Genomic DNA, 21970 nt, shown 5'->3' on the forward strand with positions numbered 1-21970 from the left:
AGACTGGAGGGTGAGTTCCAGCTTGAAGCAAGCTGGCACCAGAACCCCGTTAGACCGGAGGATCTGCAAGGGGGTAGTGCAGGGGAGGCCGAATATTATTCAGGTAAGTTCCCAGTTTGCTCTCCCACACACACACACACGCACACACAACTGTGCAACATTACTTTTCAATGGTGGGGGGTGGTGGGGAGGGGGCAGTCACTGGACAGTGATCTGGGTCATGTGGCGAAAGGGCAGGCTGTGTCCCTGAATGACATGCCTGGGCTGCATGGCATGTGGACTGCCAGCGGGTGCTGCCTGGCGTGGCTGTATGGGTCACACCGAGCAGAGGCAAGGAAAGGAGGGTGAGGGCAGTGAGCCTCCACATGCTCAGTGCTCACCGAGACGCTGCCTGTGCACATCACTGCCCTTCATTGGTTGACAGTGGGCACTACTGTAGTGCAATAAACTGGTAACGATAGGGCACATTAGTGGTAGAACTGATGTCCCACTCACTGCCATGGCTCACACACACATAGCCACTTGAGTGAGCTGTCAGAGGCCAGCATGCCCCGCTGTCTGTCCCTCTCTCTCTCTCTCCTTCTCTCACTCACTCTCTCTCTCTGTCTTTCTCTCCCTGTCCCTCTCTCTCTGACTCTGTCTCTATGTTTCTCTGCCTCTGTGTTTCTCTGTCACTGTCTCTCTGTCTGTCTCGCCTTCTCTAGGCTGACACTCCCAGTGCAATACCGAGGGAGTGTTGCCCTGCCGGAGCCATCTTTTGGATGAGGCCCCATCTGCCCTCTCAGGTGGATGTAAAAGATCTCACAGCAGTATTAGAAGAGCAGGGGAGTTCTCCCCAGTGTTCTGGCCAATATTTATCCCTCAACCAACATCCCTAAAACAGATTATCTGGCATTTATTTTATGCAAATTGGCTGCTGTCATGGGGCCGTGCATTCACGGGGCCGTTTTGCTAGGGTTACGGTAGTGGACCCAAGCGCAGGAAACCTATCCAAGGACTCGAGACCGGGTAGAACTCGAAAGATGCTTCCTTGAGACTCGAGAACATAGAAACAGGGTAACACGCGAAAGGAGATTCCTTGAAACTCAAAAACACAGAGCGACTCGAGAGAGCTGCTACTTGCAGGCAGGCAAACCCAGGACTGAGCAAAGAGGACAGGAAACAGGAAGCTTAAATACAGGCCAGAGTGGTCACGTGACATAATTAATCAAATGAGACAGGAGACAAATACATTAACAACACAGGTGAGGCCAGAGGCACGGAGGACAAGACAAGAACAAAAACGAACAACTTTATTAACTAGCCTAATTACTCTGATGAGATCAATTACTTGAGAAACAGGTGAGGAGAGGGGCCCAAAGGCACGGCAGCAGCGCACTGAAGCCTCAAAAACCACCCTCAGGCGGCGAGCAGAGGGAAATGCCGCTGAAGCCGTTACAGCTGCCGCATTTCCCTATATTACAACTGTGAATACACTTTCACACTTCATTGGCTGTGAAGCTCTTTGTGACATCCTGAGGTTGTGAAAGGCGATATTAAAAATTAGATGTTTTTCTTTCTTTTCCTCTCCCTCTCTCTTTGTCTGTCTCCACCCTTCTCTCACCCTCTTTATCCAACTCTCTTTCTGTCTGTCTCTTTCTACCACTCTCCCCCTCCCCTTCTGTCTCTCTCTCTCTCTCTCTCCTCTCTCTCTTTGACACGGTTGAACACACCATCCTCTTCCAACGCCTCTCCACCGTCGTCTAGCTGGCTGGGACTGCCCTCTCCTGGTCCCATTCTTATCTATCTAATCGTAACCAGAGAATCACCTGCAATGACTTCTCTTCCCGCTGCCGCATCGTTACCTCTGGTGCCCCCAAAGGATCTATCGTTGGCCACCTCCTATTGCTCATCTACATGCTGCCCCTCGGTAAGATCATCAAAAGCACGCCAGTTTCCGCATGTACGTTGATGACACGCAGCTCGATTTCACCACCACCTCTCTCGACCCCTCCACGGTCTCTGATTTGTCAGAATGCTTGAACAACATCCAAGCCTGCATGAGCAGAAATTTTCTCCAATTAAATATTGGGAAGACCAAAAACATTGTTTTCAGTCCCCGCCATAAACCCTGTCTCCTAGCCACCGTTTCCCACCCTCTCCCTGTTTGAGGCTTGGTGTTGTATTTGGCCCCGAGATGAGCTTTCCAACCACATATCCACGCCATCACTAAGACCGCCTGTTTCCACCTCCGTAACATCGCCCATCTCCCCCCCCCCCCCCCCCCCCCCCCCACTTCAGCCCACCAGCTGCTGAACCCCTCGTCCATGCCGGTGTTATCTCCAGACTCGACTATTCCAACGCTCTCCGGGCCGGCCTCCCATCTTCCACCCTCCGTAAACTTGAGGTCAGCCAAAACTCTGCTGCCCGTGTCCTAACTCGCACCAAGTCCCGTTCACCCATCACCCCTGTGCTCGCTGACCTACATTGGCTCCCGGTCCGGCAACGCCTTGATTTTAGAATTCGCGTTCTGGTTTTCAAATCCCTCCATGGCCTCGCCCCTCCCTATCTCTGTAATCTCCTCCAGCCCTACAACCCTCTGTGGTCTCTGTACTCCTCCAATTCTGGCCTGTTGCGCATCTCTGATTTTCATCGCTCCACCATTGGCGGCTGTGCCCTCAGCTCCAGAATTCCCTCCCTAACCCTCTCCGCCTCGTTCTCCTTCCTTAAGACGCTCCTTAAAACCTACCTCTTTGACCAAGATTTTGGTCACCTATCCTAATATCTCCTTACGTGGTTCGGTATCAAATTTTGTTTGTTAACCCTCCTGTGAAACTCCTTGGGACGTTTTACTACAATAAAGACGCTATATAAATATCGTCCACCAGTTGTTACTGTCTCTCTCACTGGGGGTAACTTTGACTTTGTGTGATAGTGTAAAGCTATAACCAATCGGCAACCCATTTTACAGCTCTCCCGATTATTATTTCCATTGAAGTCAAAATTATCCCCGCTGTCTCTGTCTCTCTCTGTGTTACTCTCTCTCTGTCTATCTCCTCTCCCTGTCTCTGGCTCCCTCTCTGTCTCATTCCCTGTATTTCCCTGTCTCTCTCTCTCTGTATCTGTCTCTGTCTCTCTCGCTCTCGATCCCTCTGTCTCTCTCTCTGTCTCTGTCTCTCTCTCTATATCTCTCTCTGTCTCCCTCGCTCTCTATCTCTCTCTCTATCTCAGTCACTCTCTATCTCTCTCTGTCTCTCTTTGCCTCTCACTCTGTCTCTCTATCTGTCTGTCTCTCTCTCTCTCTGTCTCACTCTCTCTCTCTGTCTCTCTGTCTGTCTATCACTCTCTCTGTATTTCTCTGTCTTTCTCTCTCACCTCTTCTGCTTGTGTGCACTGACCCATGCAAGTCTGTTAAAGTTGCTAGTGGGGCTTTAGGTAGCCTGCTGACCCAGGGGGATGTCGGGCCCCTGAACCTGGCTGTGAGTGCACATTGGAAAAAGTTTCAGCAGGGCGGATGTTGATTTGGGTCGTTTAGAGCTATTAGGAAACACTGTCATCCCACGGCAGACAGAAGGAAAGGCCAAGAGAGCAAACTGCCGACCTATGAAGCCTTGAGCCAGCGGTGGGTGGGGATGTTCTGCTAAACCGGCGCTGCTCTCTGCTTTCAGGCACAGTAAACCTCGCAACCGACCATCCTTCCGACAGATCCTCCTCCACCTGGACATTGCATCCGCTGACGTGCTGGGCACCCCTCAGGAGACATACTTTAAATCTCAGGTAACACAACAGAGACTGAGACCACCCTGAGAGACAGACACATCTTAGTACTCGGATATTTACAGGGCCTCCCGCTCATAACCGACCGGGGAAGTCACAGGTCCGTGCTGAGGTCACCGAGGTTGGGATGGAACAGTTGGCATCAGTGCCGAGGGCAAGTGAAGAACATCAGGCAGAGCGTCCCCTCCTGGTCACTATCCCCCACACACAGGAATCAGGCAGAGCGCCCCCTCCTGGTCACTATCCCCCACACACAGGAATCAGGCAGAGCGCCCCCTCCTGGTCACTATCCCCCCACACAGGAATCAGGCAGAGCGCCCCCTCCTGGTCACTATCCCCCACACACAGGAATCAGGCAGAGCGCCCCCTCCTGGTCACTACCCCCACACAGGAATCGGGCAGAGCGCCCCCTCCTGGTCACCATCCCACCCCACACAGGAATCGGGCAGAGCGCCCCCTCCTGGTCACAATCCTCCCACACACAGGAATCGGGCAGAGCGCCCCCTCCTGGTCACTATCCCCCACACACAGGAATCAGGCAGAGCGCCCCCTCCTGGTCACTATCCCCCACACACAGGAATCGGGCAGAGCGCCCCCTCCTGGTCACCATCCCACCCCACACATGAATCGGGCAGAGCGCCCCCTCCTGGTCACTATCCCCCCACACACAGGAATCAGGCAGAGCGCCCCCTCCTGGTCACTATCCCCCACACACAGGAATCGGGCAGAGCGCCCCCTCGTGGTCACTATCCCCCACACACAGGAATCGGGCAGAGCGCCCCCTCGTGGTCACTATCCCCCACACACAGGAATCGGGCAGAGCGCCCCCTCCTGGTCACTATCCCCCCACACAGGAATCGGGCAGAGCGCCCCCTCCTGGTCACTATCCCCCACACACAGGAATCAGGCAGAGCGCCCCCTCGTGGTCACTATCCCCCACACACAGGAATCGGGCAGAGCGCCCCCTCCTGGTCACTATCCCCCACACACAGGAATCGGGCAGAGCGCCCCCTCCTGGTCACTATCACCCACACACAGGAATCGGGCAGAGCGCCCCCTCCTGGTCACTATCCCCCCACACAGGAATCGGGCAGTGCGCCCCCTCCTGGTCACTATCCCCACACAGGAATCAGGCAGAGCGCCCCCTCCTGGTCACCATCCCACCCCACACAGGAATCGGGCAGAGCGCCCCCTCCTGGTCACCATCCCACCCCACACAGGAATCGGGCAGAGCGCCCCCTCCTGGTCACTATCGCCCCCCACAGGAATCGGGCAGAGCGCCCCCTCCTGGTCACAATCCTCCCACACGAATCGGGTAGAGTGCCCCCTCCTGGTCACTATCCCCCCACACAGGGATCGGGCAGAGCGCCCCCTCCTGGTCACTATCGCCCCCCACAGGAATTGAGCAGAGCGCCCCCTCCTGGTCACTACCCCCCCCTCACACAGGAATCGGGCAGAGCGCCCCCTCCTGGCCTCTATCTGCCCACACACTGGAATCAGGCAGAGCGCCCCCTCCTGGTCACTAATCCCCCACACACAGGAATCGGGCAGAGCGCCCCCTCCTGGTCACTATCCCTCACACAGGAATCGGGCAGAGCGCCCCCTCGTGGTCACTATCCCCCCCAACACAGGAATCGGGCAGAGCGCCCCCTCCTGGTCACTATCCCCCACACACAGGAATCGGGCAGAGCGCCCCCTCCTGGTCACCATCCCACCCCACACAGGAATCGGGCAGAGCGCCTCCTCCTGGTCACTATCCCCCCACACAGGAATCGGGCAGAGCGCCCCCTCCTGGTCACTATCCCCCACACACAGGAATCGGGTAGAGCGGCCCCTCCTGGTCACTATCCCCCCCACACAGGAATCGGGCAGAGCGCCCCCTCCTGGTCACTATCCCCCCACACACAAGAATCGGGCAGAGCGCCCCCTCCTGGTCACTATCCCCCCACACAGGAATCGGGCAGAGCGCCCCCTCCTGGTCACTATCCCCCCCACACAGGAATCGGGCAGAGCGCCCCCTCCTGGTCACTATCCCCCCCCCACACAGGAATCAGGCAGAGCGCCCCCTCCTGGTCACTATTCCCCATACAGGAATCGGGCAGAGCGCCCCCTCCTGGTCACCATCCCCCCCCACACAGGAATCGGGCAGCGTGCCCTCTCCTGGTCACTATCCCCCACACACAGGAATCGGGCAGACTGCCCCCTCCTGGTCACTATCCCCCACACACAGGAATCGGGCAGAGCGCCCCCTCCTGGTCACTATCGCCCCCACACAGGAATCAGTCAGAGCGCCCCCTCCTGGTCACTATCCCCCCACACAGGAATCGGGCAGAGCGCCCCCTCCTGGTCACTATCCCCCCCACACAGGAATCGGGCAGAGCGCCCCCTCCTGGTCACTATCCCCCCCCCACACAGGAATCAGGCAGAGCGCCCCCTCCTGGTCACTATTCCCCATACAGGAATCGGGCAGAGCGCCCCCTCCTGGTCACCATCCCCCCCCACACAGGAATCGGGCAGCGCGCCCTCTCCTGGTCACTATGCCCCACACACAGGAATCGAGCAGACTGCCCCCTCCTGGTCACTATCCCCCACACACAGGAATCGGGCAGAGCGCCCCCTCCTGGTCACTATCGCCCCCACACAGGAATCAGTCAGAGCGCCCCCTCCTGGTCACTATCCCCCCACACAGGAATCGGGCAGAGCGCCCCCTCCTGGTCACTATCCCTCCACACACAGGAATCGGGCAGAGCGCCCCCTCCTGGTCACCATCCCCCCCACACAGGAATCGGGCAGAGCGCCCCCTCCTGGTCACTATCCCCCACACACAGGAATCGGGCAGAGCGCCCCCTCCTGGTCACTATCCCCCCCACACAGGAATCGGGCAGAGCGCCCCCTCCTGGTCACAATCCTCCCACACGAATCGGGTAGAGTGCCCCCTCCTGGTCACTATCCCCCCACACAGGGATCGGGCAGAGCGCCCCCTCCTGGTCACTATCGCCCCCCACAGGAATCGGGCAGAGCGCCCCCTCCTGGTCACAATCCTCCCACACGAATCGGGTAGAGTGCCCCCTCCTGGTCACTATCCCCCCACACAGGGATCGGGCAGAGCGCCCCCTCCTGGTCACTATCGCCCCCCACAGGAATTGAGCAGAGCGCCCCCTCCTGGTCACTACCCCCCCCTCACACAGGAATCAGGCAGAGCGCCCCCTCCTGGTCACTATCCTCCCCTCACACAGGAATCGGGCAGAGCGCCCTCTCCTGGTCACTAATCCCCCACACACAGGAATCGGGCAGAGCGCCCCCTCCTGGTCACTATCCCCCCCAACACAGGAATCGGGCAGAGCGCCCCCTCCTGGTCACTATCCCCCACACACAGGAATCGGGCAGAGCGCCCCCTCCTGGTCACCATCCCCCCCCCACACAGGAATCGGGCAGAGCGCCCCCTCCTGGTCACTATCCCCCACACACAGGAATCGGGTAGAGCGGCCCCTCCTGGTCACTATCCCCCCCACACAGGAATCGGGCAGAGCGCCCCCTCCTGGTCACTATCCCCCCACACACAAGAATCGGGCAGAGCGCCCCCTCCTGGTCACTATCCCCCCACACAGGAATCGGGCAGAGCGCCCCCTCCTGGCCACTATCCCCCCCACACAGGAATCGGGCAGAGCGCCCCCTCCTGGTCACTATCCCCCCCCCACACAGGAATCAGGCAGAGCGCCCCCTCCTGGTCACTATTCCCCATACAGGAATCGGGCAGAGCGCCCCCTCCTGGTCACCATCCCCCCCCACACAGGAATCGGGCAGCGCGCCCTCTCCTGGTCACTATCCCCCACACACAGGAATCGGGCAGACTGCCCCCTCCTGGTCACTATCCCCCACACACAGGAATCGGGCAGAGCGCCCCCTCCTGGTCACTATCGCCCCCACACAGGAATCAGTCAGAGCGCCCCCTCCTGGTCACTATCCCCCCACACAGGAATCGGGCAGAGCGCCCCCTCCTGGTCACTATCCCCCCCACACAGGAATCGGGCAGAGCGCCCCCTCCTGGTCACTATCCCCCCCCCACACAGGAATCAGGCAGAGCGCCCCCTCCTGGTCACTATTCCCCATACAGGAATCGGGCAGAGCGCCCCCTCCTGGTCACCATCCCCCCCCCACACAGGAATCGGGCAGCGCGCCCTCTCCTGGTCACTATCCCCCACACACAGGAATCGGGCAGACTGCCCCCTCCTGGTCACTATCCCCCACACACAGGAATCGGGCAGAGCGCCCCCTCCTGGTCACCATCCCCCCCACACAGGAATCGGGCAGAGCGCCCCCTCCTGGTCACTATCCCCCACACACAGGAATCGGGCAGAGCGCCCCCTCCTGGTCACCATCCCCCCACACAGGAATCGGGCAGAGCGCCCCCTCCTGGTCACCACCCCCCCCCCCACACAGGAATCGGGCCGAGCGCCCCCTCCTGGTCACTATCCCCCACACACAGGAATCGGGCAGAGCGCCCCCTCCTGGTCACTATCCCCCACACACAGGAATTGGGCAGAGCGCCCCCTCCTGGTCACTATCCCCCCACACACAGGAATCGGGCAGAGCGCCCCCTCCTGGTCACCATCCCCCACACACAGGAATCGGGCAGACCGCCCCCTCCTGGTCACTATCCCCCACACACAGGAATCAGGCAGAGCGCCCCCTCCTGGTCACTATCCCCCCACACACAGGAATCGGGCAGAGCGCCCCCTCCTGGTCACCATCCCCCACACACAGGAATCGGGCAATGCGCCCCCTCCTGGTCACTATCCCCCCACACAGGAATCGGGCAATGCGCCCCCTCCTGGTCACTATCCCCCCACACAGGAATCGGGCAGACTGCCCCCTCCTGGTCACTATCCCCCACACACAGGAATCGGGCAGAGCGCCCCCTCCTGGTCACCATCCCCCACACACAGGAATCGGGCAGAGCGCCCCCTCCTGGTCACCATCCCCCACAAACAGGAATCGGGCAATGCGCCCCCTCCTGGTCACCATCCCCCCCCACACAGGAATCGGGCAGAGCGCCCCCTCCTGGTCACCATCCCCCACACACAGGAATCGGGCAGAGCGCCCCTTCCTGGTCACCATCCCCCACACACAGGAATCGGGCAATGCGCCCCCTCCTGGTCACTATCCCCCCACACATGAATCGGGCAGAGCGCCCCCTCCTGGTCACTATCCCCCCACACAGGAATCGGGCAGACTGCCCCCTCCTGGTCACTATCCCCCACACACAGGAATCGGGCAGAGCGCCCCCTCCTGGTCACCATCCCCCACACACAGGAATCGGGCAGAGCGCCCCCTCCTGGTCACCATCCCCCACAAACAGGAATCGGGCAATGCGCCCCCTCCTGGTCACCATCCCCCCCCACACAGGAATCGGGCAGAGCGCCCCCTCCTGGTCACCATCCCCCACACACAGGAATCGGGCAGAGCGCCCCTTCCTGGTCACCATCCCCCACACACAGGAATCGGGCAATGCGCCCCCTCCTGGTCACTATCCCCCCACACATGAATCGGGCAGAGCGCCCTCTCCTGGTCACTATTCTGCACTCAGGAATCGGGCAAAGTGCCCCCTTTCTGCTGGGGAAAGGGGAAGACTTTGTTCAATTCGACAACTGTAATGCTCGAGATTTCTATGAGGTATTTAGAGAATGGAGATTTAAGACACCTGCTGGTCAGGAGTATTGGCAGAGTACATACCCACTGCTGGACATCAACAGGATTTGGAAGGGAATGTGGGCGAATTTTAAATGTCCAGGGTGGATTGAACTTAATTTCAAATTGGCTCACAACCGGATTTTTACCATGACGGCCTTGTGTGAGATTGGGCGAGTGGAGGGGGCAACTTGCCCAGTGTGTGGGACACGGGATGAGACTCTGTGCCATTTACTGGTGTTATGTCCGCAGTTAAATGATTTTAAGTACTATGTTCGACAGTTGTGTGAGGTTTCTTTGCTGGGTGGGGACCGAAGAGCGAGAATGGGAATCCTGCGGGACTTAATTTTGAGATAGGGATTGCAGGAGAGTCTGCCCGAGTCTAGCGGAGCGGCAATTAATTTAATATTCAGTTTGGCTAGATTCGTGACTGTGCAAAGAAGGAATGCTCTGTTTTTTAAGGGGAGGAGAATAAATCTAAAAGAGTATTTTAAATATAAGCTAAAAGACCATTATAAGATTCTGTGGATGTTTTATTCAGAAAGGAATTTAAAGATAGTATTTTACGATCAATTTTTAAAGTACAATCGATTAATATATGTTACGGGAGACAAATTAAACTTCAGGTTTTGATGTTAATGTGTGGTGGATGAATGGCTGTGCAGAGCGGCAGAATGGATTTGAATGATGCAATAGAATGATCACAGAATCACAGAATCACAGAAACCCCACAGTACAGATAGAGGCCATTTCGGCCCATCGAGCCTGCACCGACACATATCCCACCCGATCCCCGTAACCCCTACACCAACACATATCCCACCCTATCCCCGTAACCCCACGTATTTAATCCCCCTAACACTAAGGGTCAATTTATCATAGCCAATCAACCTAACCCGCACATCTTTGGACTGTGGGAGGAAACCGGAGCACCCGGAGAAAACCCACGCAAACACGGGGAGAATGTGCAAACTCCACACAGACAGTCGCCCGAGGCCGGATTCGAACCCGGGTCCCTGGTGCTGTGAGGCAACAGTGCTAACCACTATGCCACCGTGCTGTAAATAATATAATATAATTTTTAATAAGTGGGCAGCATTCTCTCTTCTGAGTCAGAAGGTTGTGGGTCCAAGTCCCACTCCAGAGACTTGAGCACATAAGTCCAGGCTGACACTCCAGTGAGTGCTGAGGGAGTGCTGCACTGTCGGAGGTGCCGTCTTTCGGATGAGATGTTAAACCGAGGCCCCGTCTGCCCCATGGCACTATTTCAAAGAAGAACAGGGGAGATCTCCCCAATGTCCTGGCCAATATTTATCCTTCAACCAACATCACTAAAAACAGATGCAAAAGCAAAATACTGTGGAGGCTGGAAATACTCAGCAGGTCAGGCAGCATCTGTGAAGAGAGAAGCAGAGTTAATGTTTCAGGTTGATGTCCTGCCAAAACATCATCAACCTGAAATGTTGACTCTGTTTCTCTCTCCACAGATGCTGCCTGACCTGCTGAACATTTCCAGCATTTTCTGTTTCTATTTCACTAAAACAGATTATCTGGTTATTATCTCATTGCTATTTGTGGGAACTTGCTGTGCGTAAATTGGCTGCTGCATTTCCTACATTACTTGCATTTATATTGCGTCTTTAACGTAGAAAACACATGTTCCGAGGGTCTTCACAGAAGCGTAATCCAAAACCTACAGGTGTACTTAGACTCATAAGGGGAAAAATTCAGTTGCTTTGCGCCTCCCGTTAGTGCCTTAAGAGGGCGCTAATGGGGCGCAAAGCAACTATCGCCTACGCGCGGCGATGTTTACGCTGCTCGCGAAATTACATTTCGCAGCGGCGCCAAACACTACCGCCAGGATGTCCTGCGCCAGCAGATCGTGACGTCAGTCGAGTGTGCAACGCCCCGTTAGCGCCCCGGACCGGATATTGAGTGGCACCCCCTGCCATACCGCCTGCCGCTAGCAACGACCGGTTGAGGGGAGCGTTTTGCAGTCAGGAAGGGACTGGGGGAGCGCTATTTAAAGGCGACCGCTTCCTGCCTTTTTTTGTTGGTGATATTTTTGCACCACGCATTCTGAGAGAGAGAGAGAGAGGTTCAACGCTGTGTGAAGGAGTTTTGGGTACTGAGCAGCACTTTGCAGGTTCATTTTGATTTGCCCTTCCTTGCATCGATTTAGAAGAGACTGTGGGGGCTGCACTCTGAGCTCTTTCCCTGGGCCTCTCCATTGTTCTTTCCAGCAGATTTGATGTACAGGTCTCTCCAGGCCGAGATTCAAGGCTGCAATGAGCAGGATGTGGATGAAGAGCAAGATCAACCCTTCCCTTTAAGAACTGGCCGGCGCCAGTGTGTCTGTGTTCCATTGCTGACTGACATCACATGAGCTTCGCCAGCGCTCTGAGGTAGCGCCTCGCTCCTCGGCCTTTGCGCCTTAAGAGAGGTGTGTAGCGCCTGATTTAGTGCTCCAATCACCTCCGGGGGTGATAAAAGTCAAGTTTGCAGTTGGAGGCGATAATTAGCGCCAGGCGCTAAACTTTGCGCACGGCCGAAAATCGCGCCCCAAACGGGGCGATACTGAATTTTTCCCTCATAGTATCATAGAATGGTTACAGCACAGAAGGAGGCCATTCGGCCTGTCGAGCCAGTGCCAGTTCTCTGCGAGAGCACTTCAGCTAGTCCCACTTCCCTGCCCTTTCCCCGTAGCCCTGCAATTTTTTTTCCTTCAGGTACTTAATCAATTCCCTTTTGAAAGCCACGATTGAGTCTGCCTCCACCACCCTTTCAGGCAGTGCATTCCAGATCACAACCACTTGCTGTAGAAAAAAGTTTTTCCTCATGTCACCTTTGGTTCTTTTGCAAATCACCTTAAATCTGTGTAACTCTGGTTCTCGACCCAGCTGCCAATGGGAACAGTTTCTCTCTATCTACTCTGTCTGCACTCCACATGATTTGAACACCTCTATCAAATCTCCTCTCAACCTTCTCTGCGCTGAGGAGAACAACCCCAGCTTCTCCAGTCTATCCACGTAACTGAAGTCCCTCATCCTTGTAAATCTTTTCTGCACCCTCTCCATGGCCTTCACTTCCTTCCTAAGTGCGGTGCCCAGAATTGGACACAATACTCCAGTTGAGGCTGAGCCTGTGTTTTATAAAGGTTCATCATAACTTCCTTGCTTTTGTACTCGATGCCTCTATTTATGAAGCCCAGGATCCCAAATGTTTTTTTAACTATTTTCTCAACCTGCCCTGCCACCTTCAATGATTAGTGCACATATACCCCCAGGTCTCTCTGTTCATCCACCCCCTTTAGTTAGGATTGTACCCTTTAGTTTATATTGCCTCTCCTCATTCTCCCTACCAAAATGTATCACTTTGCACTTTTCTGCGTTAAATTTCATCTGCCACGTGTCCGCCCATTTCACCAGCCTGTCCATGTCTTCTTGAAGTCTATCACTATCCACCTCACTGGTCACTATAGTTCCAAGTTTTGTTTCATCTGCAAATTTTGAAATTGTGCCCTGTACACCCACGTCCAAGTCATTAATATATATCAAGAAAAGCAGTGTGTTGTGTATGTAATATGTGTGCTACTTTGAACCTATGGACAGGACTGCACTACTTGTAGGGCGTAGTGATACGCAGTACCACTCCTGGCCATAGGGGTATAAATAGTACTGTGGGTACTGATCTCCCCTCAGTTCCCGCCTGTGGGCATGAAGTAAAGACCTACGTGCAGTCCCTACCTCCAACCAGTAAAGACCTGTTTGAGTTATACGTTTAAGTCTTTGTGTTAATTGTTCAATACAATACACATACTTAACACTGGCGACGAGTCGGTTCGAACCCTGCGGCAGTTATTCCACGGCGGCTTCGTCCAAAGACAGGACGTTGAAGAGAGGTTTCAATCCTCAACACCCCACTCAAAACTGAAGGGCAGCAGAAATCCTGACAGCTTCCAGCGACTGGAAGCGACAGGCATTAGGACCCTGAAGCCTCCATAACCTCATGGGTAAGCCGAGCAGCGTCGGCTGCAAAGACAGGGCCACCGATCGGGAGATAAGGGCGATCGCAATCCCTGATAAGAGCCGCGGTGAAACGCGCGAGCGGGTAAGCCAGAGCCCGGGAGGGAGCGAGCAAGAGCCGCGCGAGCGGGTGAGCCAGAGGCCGGGAGCCGCTTCAAGTGCGAGGCGCAGCGCGGGCCAGGGATCGGGACCAAAGATAAGGGCCGCACTCGGACTGAAAGGCGCGGCGGCTGCAGAAGCTCAAGGTGCGAGAGCCGCGGTGCACAGCGTGGGCTATCGATCGCACAGAAGATAAGGGCCGAGAGCCGCTTCGGTCGGGAGCCACTTCGCGATCCAGCGATCGCATCCGCTGATAAGGGCCGCACTCGGGCGATCGCGGCGAAGATAAGGGCCGCACTCGGGGGCTGAAGGGAGACGGCGTCGGGGGACGGGTGAAGACCGCCAAGCGCGGGAAAACCGCCATTTTGTGGGCGGAGGACGACGGCAAGAGCGGGAAGCCGCCATCTTTGATAACAAGTAAACAAAATAAAATCTGAGAAATTGCAAATCTACAATGCCTAAACACGGGAATATTAGCACCTTTGATAGTGACCTCGAAGATTGGGCCATATATGTTGAAAGAGTAAAAAATTATTGTAAGGCCAATAAAATTCGTGACCAAGATAAAGCTCTAACATTATTAAATTTAATGGGTGCGAAGACATACGGGCAATTGAAACACCTGTTATCACCAGATGAACCGGCGGATAAGATGTTCGATGAGATTGTTACTGTCCTGAAAGATCATCTAAACCCCACGCCGCTGATGCTAGCGGAACGATTTAAATTTTACGACAGAAGGCAGCTACAGCATGAAAGCAATGCTGAATATTTGCTGGAATTGCGTAAATTAGCGAAATATTGCCAGTTTGGAACGGGACTGACAGATGCACTACGAGACAAATTTGTGTGTGGTTTATTTAAACAGGATACACAAAAGCGACTGCTCGAGGAGAATGAGCTGACGCTTGAGAAGGCGGTCACTATGGCAGCAGCACACGAAGCCGCAGCGAGAGGCACGGCAGTAATGCAGCTACGGTCACCGGAGCTCAGTGCACACAAATTGGGTGTGAGTTCTGGCAAATGTTATCATTGTGGAAAGACAACGCATGATCAGAACCAGTGTTGGTTTAAAAACCAAGAATGTAGAACTTGTGGTAGGCTTGGACATATAGCTAGAGTATGCAGGTCAGGGAAGAAGACCAGCAACAAGAAGTCACCGCAAGGAAAATACGCAAAGGTACACAAGGTGACCGAACAGGAGTCCGATTCACATGCTAGCAGTAATGAACTGGCTAGCTTAAGCTGTAATGAACTGGCTAGCTTAAGAGTACTCAACGCTGGTAAGGGTGCAGACCTCCAGACAATTTGGGTCACTCTTCAGATAGAAGGAGTCCAAGTAAAACTGGAATTGGACACTGGATCGGCATTGACGGTCATAAATAAGAAAGATTACGGAAAGTCATTCCAACATATTCCCCTACAGGATACGGGGATTATATTGAAAACATACACGGGGCAAAGAGTGTACCCCATCGGGAAAATAGAGGTTGCAGTGGTCCACAAGGGCGAAGACAGTCAAATAATGGACTTATATGTGATATCTGAAGGAGGTTCTCCACTACTAGGACGGGAGTGGATTAGGAAAATGAATATGGACTGGCATTTCCTACAAACAATAACGAGTGAGAACTCGGTGAAGATAGTCGGCCCAGACTCTGGAACGGATGATGGTAAGCCCAACTCAGGTGCAAAAGACAAAGTTTCAGCACAGAATTCCACTGAGCAACAACAACATAGTTTAACTGTGGATTCTGAGTCTGGCAAGTCTACTGATGTGCCCATTTCTGAGGGACACCGGGCTCGAACTCAACTCCATTTCAAACTACAACAGCAATTAGAACAAATGCTTCGCCGTTTTGAGCAAGAGTTGAATGCAACGAAAGAGTTCTTTGATATAGAGTTGGAGAATCTGGGAAGACAACAGAAGCAGCTGATGGAGAAAATGGAGCAGGAGTACACAAAACGTCTGATGTCAGAGGAGTTAACGGTCAGCCAACTCCTGCATATGCTGAAGGACAGGACTCTGAAATGGGAAAAACTTGAACACGAACTTCAATATTCAAACGAAAGGGGTTCGGAGCTCTCAAAGGTTATTGGAAGAGCTGAGGTGGCAACACAGACTGAGATGACTGCAACAGAGCAGCCCTTGGATGCCAAAAGTACGCTGACTCACGTCAACGTAGAACAACAGACCGCTGAAACAGCTGCTCCGGTAGAGGGATTGAATAGTCCGATCAATCAATCTCCAAAAGAAGTTGAAGTAGTAAAATCTCAAATGAGGTCATTAGTAAACGACTTGCTGAAAGCCCAGAAAAAGCTGGATGAAGAGGTACGCATGAAGAAGTCTCTTCAGGAAAGATGTCTGGACTTGGAACAAAAGCTGGCTAACGCCCAGCTGGGTATGGAGGAAATAGAAGACCCTCTCGCTGGCCTAGATCAGGACGACACCGAATATTACTATGTCCTGTCCTGCCCAACTTGTAACTTCGACTCCCACCATACAGAAATCATGGAGGAGCACCGAAAGTCTACGGAACATCGGGAGAAGGTGGCTCTACTACGGAAAAAGGAGGAAGAGAAGGAGGAACTGCGCATGCAGCTGGCAGCTGACAGTGGAGCCCAGAGAGTCTCCAAGAAGCAGAAAAGGAAAAGTCGAAACAGAAGATGACCCATCTGAACCATTATTACCTCTACCAGATCACACACGTGGTCCCTCCGAACGGAGCCAATTCAGTTCGGAAGTTCAAACTGTTAAATCCATGGAAGGACTATTGAATGAGTCACCCCAGCAACGTGAACCGACTACACCACAGAGATTGAATCTGTGAACTGTTTTCCGCAGAGACTGAATCTGTGATCTGTTTTGACATGAAGTTATCTATGTATCTATGTTATTCTGTTATGTAAACCTGAAGTTATATATGTTATTACGTTATGTTAAATGGGGAGATGACTGTAAAGCTAGGAAGGGAGGAATGTTGTGTATGTAATATGTGTGCTACTTTGAACCTATGGACAGGACTGCACTACTTGTAGGGCGTAGTGATACGCAGTACCACTCCTGGCCATAGGGGTATAAATAGTACTGTGGGTACTGATCTCCCCTCAGTTCCCGCCTGTGGGCATGAAGTAAAGACCTACGTGCAGTCCCTACCTCCAACCAGTAAAGACCTGTTTGAGTTATACGTTTAAGTCTTTGTGTTAATTGTTCAATACAATACACATACTTAACACAGTGGTCCTAGTACCGACCCCTGGGGAACACCACTGTTTACCTTCCTCCAGTCCGAAAAACAACTGTTCACCACTACTCTCTGTTTCCTGTCACTTAACCAATTCAGTGTCCAGGCTGCCACTGTCCCTTTTATTCCATGGGCTTCAACTTTGCTTGCAAGCTTATTATGTGACACTTTATCAAATGCCTTTGGGAAGTCCATGTACATCATAGAAACATAGAACATAGAAACAGAAAAATAGGAGCAGGAGTAGGCCATTTGGCCCTTCGAGCCTGCTCCGCCATTCAATATGATCATGGCTGATCCTCGATCTCAATACCATATTCCCGCTCTCTCTCCATACCCCATGACGTCTTTTGCCTCTAGAAATCTATCTATCTCCTTCTTAAATATATTCAGTGACTTGGTCTCCACAGCCTTCAGGTGGAGAATTCCACAGGTTCACCCACCACCCTCTGAATGTAGACATTTCTCCTCATCTCAGTCCTAAATGTCCTACCCCGTATCCTGAGACTGTGACCCCTCGTCCTAGACCCCCCCAGCCAAGGGAAACATCCTCCCTGCATCCAGTCTGTCTAGCCCTGTCAGAATTTTATACGTTTCAATGAGATCCCCTCTCATTTTTCTAAACTCGACCCAACCTCTCCTCATACGACAGTCCTACCATCCCAGGAATCAGTCTGGTGAACCTTCGCCTCTATGACAAGTATATCCTTTCTTAGGTAAGGAGACCAAAACTGCACACACTACTCCAAGTGTGGTCTCACCAAGACCCTGTACAACTATAGCGAGACATCCTTGCTCCTGTACTCAAATCCTCTTGCAATGAAGGCCAACATACCATTTGCCTTCCTAACTGCTTGCTGCACCTGCATGTTTGCTTTCAGTGACTGGTGCACAAGAACACCCAGGTCCCTTTGTACATCAACATTTCCCAATCTATCACCATTTAAATAATACTCTGCCTTTCTGTTTTTCCTACCGAAGTGGATGACTTCACATTTATCCACGTTATACTGCATCTGCCATATATTTGACCACTCACTCAACTTGTCTAAATCACCTTGAAGCCTCTTTGCATCCTCCTCACAACTCACAATCCCACCTAGTTTTGTGTCGTCAGCAAACTTGGATATATTACATTTGGTTCCCTTATCCAAATCATTGATACAGTATATATTGTGAATAGATGGGGCCCAAGCACTGATCCCTGTGGTACCCCACTAGTCACCGCCTGCCACCCTGAAAAAGACCCATTTATTCCTACTCTCTGTTTCCTGTCTGTTAACCAATTTTCAATCCATGCCAGTATATTATCCCCAATTCCATGTGCTTTAATTTTGCACACTAAACTCTTATGTGGGACTTTATCAAAGGCCTTCTGAAAATCCAAATACACCACATTCACTGGTTTTCCCTTATCTATTCTACCAGTTACATCCTCAAAAAACTCCAGTAGGTTTGTCAAACACGATTTCCCTTTCATAAATCCATGTTGACTTTGTCTAATCCTGTTGATATTTTCTAAGTGTCCTGGCATCACATCCTTTATACTGTAATAGACTCTAGCGTTTTCCCTACTACTGATGTTAGGCTAACTGGTCTGTAATTCCCTGTTTTCTCTCTCCCTCCTTTTTTAAATAGTGGGGTTACGTTTGGCACCCTCCAATCTGCAGGAACTGTTCCATAATCTATAGAATTTTGGAAGATGACAACCAATGCATCCACTATTTCCATGGCTACCTCTTTTAGTACTCTGGGATGCAGATTATCAGGCCCTGGGGATTTATCAGCTTTCAGTCCCATTAATTTCTCCAGCACTATTTTTTTACTAATACTAATTTCCTTTAATTCCTCCTTCTCACTAGACTCTTGGTTCCTTAGCATTTCTGGGAAGTTATTTGTGTCCTCTACTGTGAAGACAGAACCAAAGTATTTGTTTAATTGCACTGCCATTTCCTTGTTCCCCATTATAAATTCTCCCGTTTCTGACTGTAAGGGACCTACATTTGTCTTCACTAATCTTTTTCTTTTTACACACTTGCAGAAGCTTTTACAGTCCGCTTTTATGTTCCTTGCAAGTTTACTCTCATACTCTATTTTTCCCCTCTTAATCAATCTCTTGGTCCTTTTTTATTGACTTCTAAACTGCTCCCAATCCTCAGACTTGCTACTTTTTCTGGCAACTTTATATGACTCCTCTTTGGATCTAATACTATCCTTAATTTCTTTTGTTAGCCATGGTTGGGCCGCTTTTCCTTTTGTGTTTTTGCGCCAGAAAGGAATGTATAACTGTTGCAATTCATGCATTCGTTCCTTAAATGTTAGCCATTGCCTATCCACCGTCATGCCTTTTAATGAAGCTCCCCAATCTATCATAGCCAACTCCCTCCTCATACTTTCGTAGTTCCTTTGTTTAGATTTAGGACCCTAGTTTCGGATTGGACTACTTCACTTTCCATCTTAATGAAGAATTCTATCATGTTGTGGTCACTCTTCCTTAAAGGACCCCGCACAACAAGATTAATAATTAACCCCTTCTCATTGCACAATACCCAATCTAGGATAGCCTGTTCCCTAGTTGGCTCACGTCAACCGCATTGCCCTCATCAACCCTCTCTGTTACCTCATTAAAAAACTCAATCAAGTTAGTTGAACACGATTTACCTTTAACAAATCCGTGCTGGCTTTCTTTAATTAATCCACACTTGTCCAAGTGACTGGTAACTTTGTCCCTGATTATCGTTTCTAAAAGCTTCCCCAATACCGAGGTTAAACGGACTGGCCTATAGTTGCTGGGTTTATCTTTACACTCTTTTTTGAACAAGGGTGTAACATTTGCAATTCTCCAGTCCTCTGGCACCACCCCCATATCTAAGGAGGATTGGAAGATTATGGCCAGTAGCTCCACAATTTCCTCCTTAACTTCCCTCAGCATCGGGTCCTGGTGACTTAGCAACTTTAAGCACAGACTGCCTTTCGAGTACCTCCTCTTTACCAATTTTTATCTCATCCAGTATTTCCACTACCTCCTCTTTCACTGTGACTTTGGCAGCATCTTCTTCCTTGGTGAAGACAGATGCAAAGTACTCATTTAGTACCTCAGCCATGCCCTCTGCCTCCATGTGTAGATCTCCTTTTTGGTCCCTAATCGGCCCCACCCCTCCTCTTACTGCTCAGAGGAACCATCACCCTCACCAGTATTCAGCACTGAATACTGGTTGGAGAGCAAGATGCACTCGGGACTCCTGCACTACCTGCCTGGTCCTCCTTGTCTGTTTGGCAGTCACCCATTTCCTCTCAGCCTGCGCACCCTTATGCTGTTGGCTGACCACCTCCTGAAACGTGCTATCCACATAGCTCTCAGCCTCATGGATGCACCGCAGTGACGCCAGCTGCCGCTCAAGCTCCAAAACCTGAGCTTGAGCTCCTCCAGCTGATGACACCTCCTGCACACGTGGTTGTCCAGGACACTGGAAGCGTCCTGGAGTTCCCACATGGCATAAAATCTGCATTCCACGGGACTGAGGTGCCCTGCCATGCCTCTACTTAATAGATTAACTAACTTAACAGAAATAAACTCAAGACTTAAAAAATAACAATCACCAGCTACTCACCAATTTGTTTTTTTCTCTTCAGCTCCTTCCCTTGTGCTGACATCACTTACCTCGCTCCCTGACTCTCGCACTCCCTCTGGGCTCTCGGGCCTACCTTTATCTCCAGCCGCTCCTCTCGCTCTCTCCTCCTTCCCCCTCTGCTCCGAATTCCCAATTTAGCACCCTGTATAGAAGCACTCTGTTTGGGATCACTCTGTGCAGCCCACTTCATTGGCTGTGAAGATCTTTGAGACGCCCCGAGGACATGAACAACGCGATATAAATGCGAGCCCTCTTTCTTTGTGTGTGGGATAACAGGGTGTGAGCCATTGTGCTCACAATCGGCATCAGTAACCACAGCATAGAGCCAATACCAGGCATCGATGTTGGTTAGTGCAATTTAAGTGAATTGTGGAGATCGCGCGGGGTGCTTTATCAAGAGTCGTGGTAATCATCCTCCATCAATGAGTTACTGGCTGAAGATACCACACAGGGGTGTAGCACTGAGCCATGCAGCCCGTGAAGCCTCAAGCTCAATCCCCAGTCTGTGCTTAGTTAGTCGGGGCAGCACTAGTGACACTACATTTGGCCTCAGTACCCTGGGCTGGAGAGGGGTGAGGGGAAATTGGCCAAGACTCCTGCTCCAGACTCCTACCCAGTGACTCCTGCTGGGAATGTGACTCCGTGGTTGTTGAGTGTCGGATTCAGTTGCGATGCCTTTACAGTCGAATAGCCTACTGACCATCTCCAGTCTAGGTTCATGCATGAAGAACGGCCACCTTGGGTGAGGTACCATAGATCAGAGAAGAGTCTTGTATATAAATGTGAGTCTCGCGTTACTCAGTCGCAGTACCTGTACTGGGTTTCATAATGGGAACCCCACTTGTAAAAAGAGCGCTCTTTGCTTACAGGCTGAATGGAGGGAAGAAGTGAAGAAGCACTTTGAAAAGATAAAGAGTGAAGGAACGTGTATCCATCGGTTAGATGAAGAATTAATTAGACGGAGGAGAGAGGAGCTAAGGTATGTGCACTGCCTGACTCACCTTATTTAACACAGGGCATTCATATATAACATTAACCCCTCACCGTGGCTCTTGGATCAGCAGTGATGGGAGGCCCAGGACCACACTCTCCTTTACCATGCTTCATTCCTCTCACCGTTACCATTTTGAACTTTGATGATGTTTTCCAGTTAGTCACCGTGTAACCCGCTAACTCTACCTCCAACTCCAGCTGAATGGGCTTGCATCCAAATGGGAAAATAAAACCACACGGGTGGAAAGCCCTGTAATGATCCCGAGGCCAGCCCGCCCGGCGGTTACAGGGCTAACCCTCGTTCTGGGGAAAGGGGACCATGTGATGGAGTTAGTCACATTCCAGTCTTTTACTTCCGAGCCTTTGAGCTCGGGCTTGAAACCTGCCACCTAGGGGGGCAAATCCTCATGCCCATTTCTGAGCACCTTAAGTCTGCTTTTTGTTACAATAACCATCCAACAGGGCTAGTTTCTGCTATAGACACTAACCTCGTTAAGGCCTCGTTACCAACCCTCCAGGATTGCCCTGGAAT

At 52.2% G+C, this 21970-nt stretch overlaps 1 protein-coding gene across 1 annotated transcript in view; it reads left to right on the forward strand.

The window, feature by feature from the left end:
- map3k13 (mitogen-activated protein kinase kinase kinase 13) overlaps positions 1-21970 on the forward strand; it is a 265870-nt gene that overhangs the window by 47791 nt on the left and 196109 nt on the right. The window contains 2 exon segments of the mRNA XM_085985387.1: positions 3648-3756; positions 21315-21424. Coding sequence (XP_085841513.1) covers positions 3648-3756; positions 21315-21424 — 219 coding nt within the window.

Source organism: Somniosus microcephalus, chromosome 4, assembly GCF_052327205.1.
Source record: "Somniosus microcephalus isolate GS21.2 chromosome 4, FLI_Smic_1.0, whole genome shotgun sequence".
Lineage (NCBI taxonomy): Eukaryota > Metazoa > Chordata > Chondrichthyes > Squaliformes > Somniosidae > Somniosus > Somniosus microcephalus.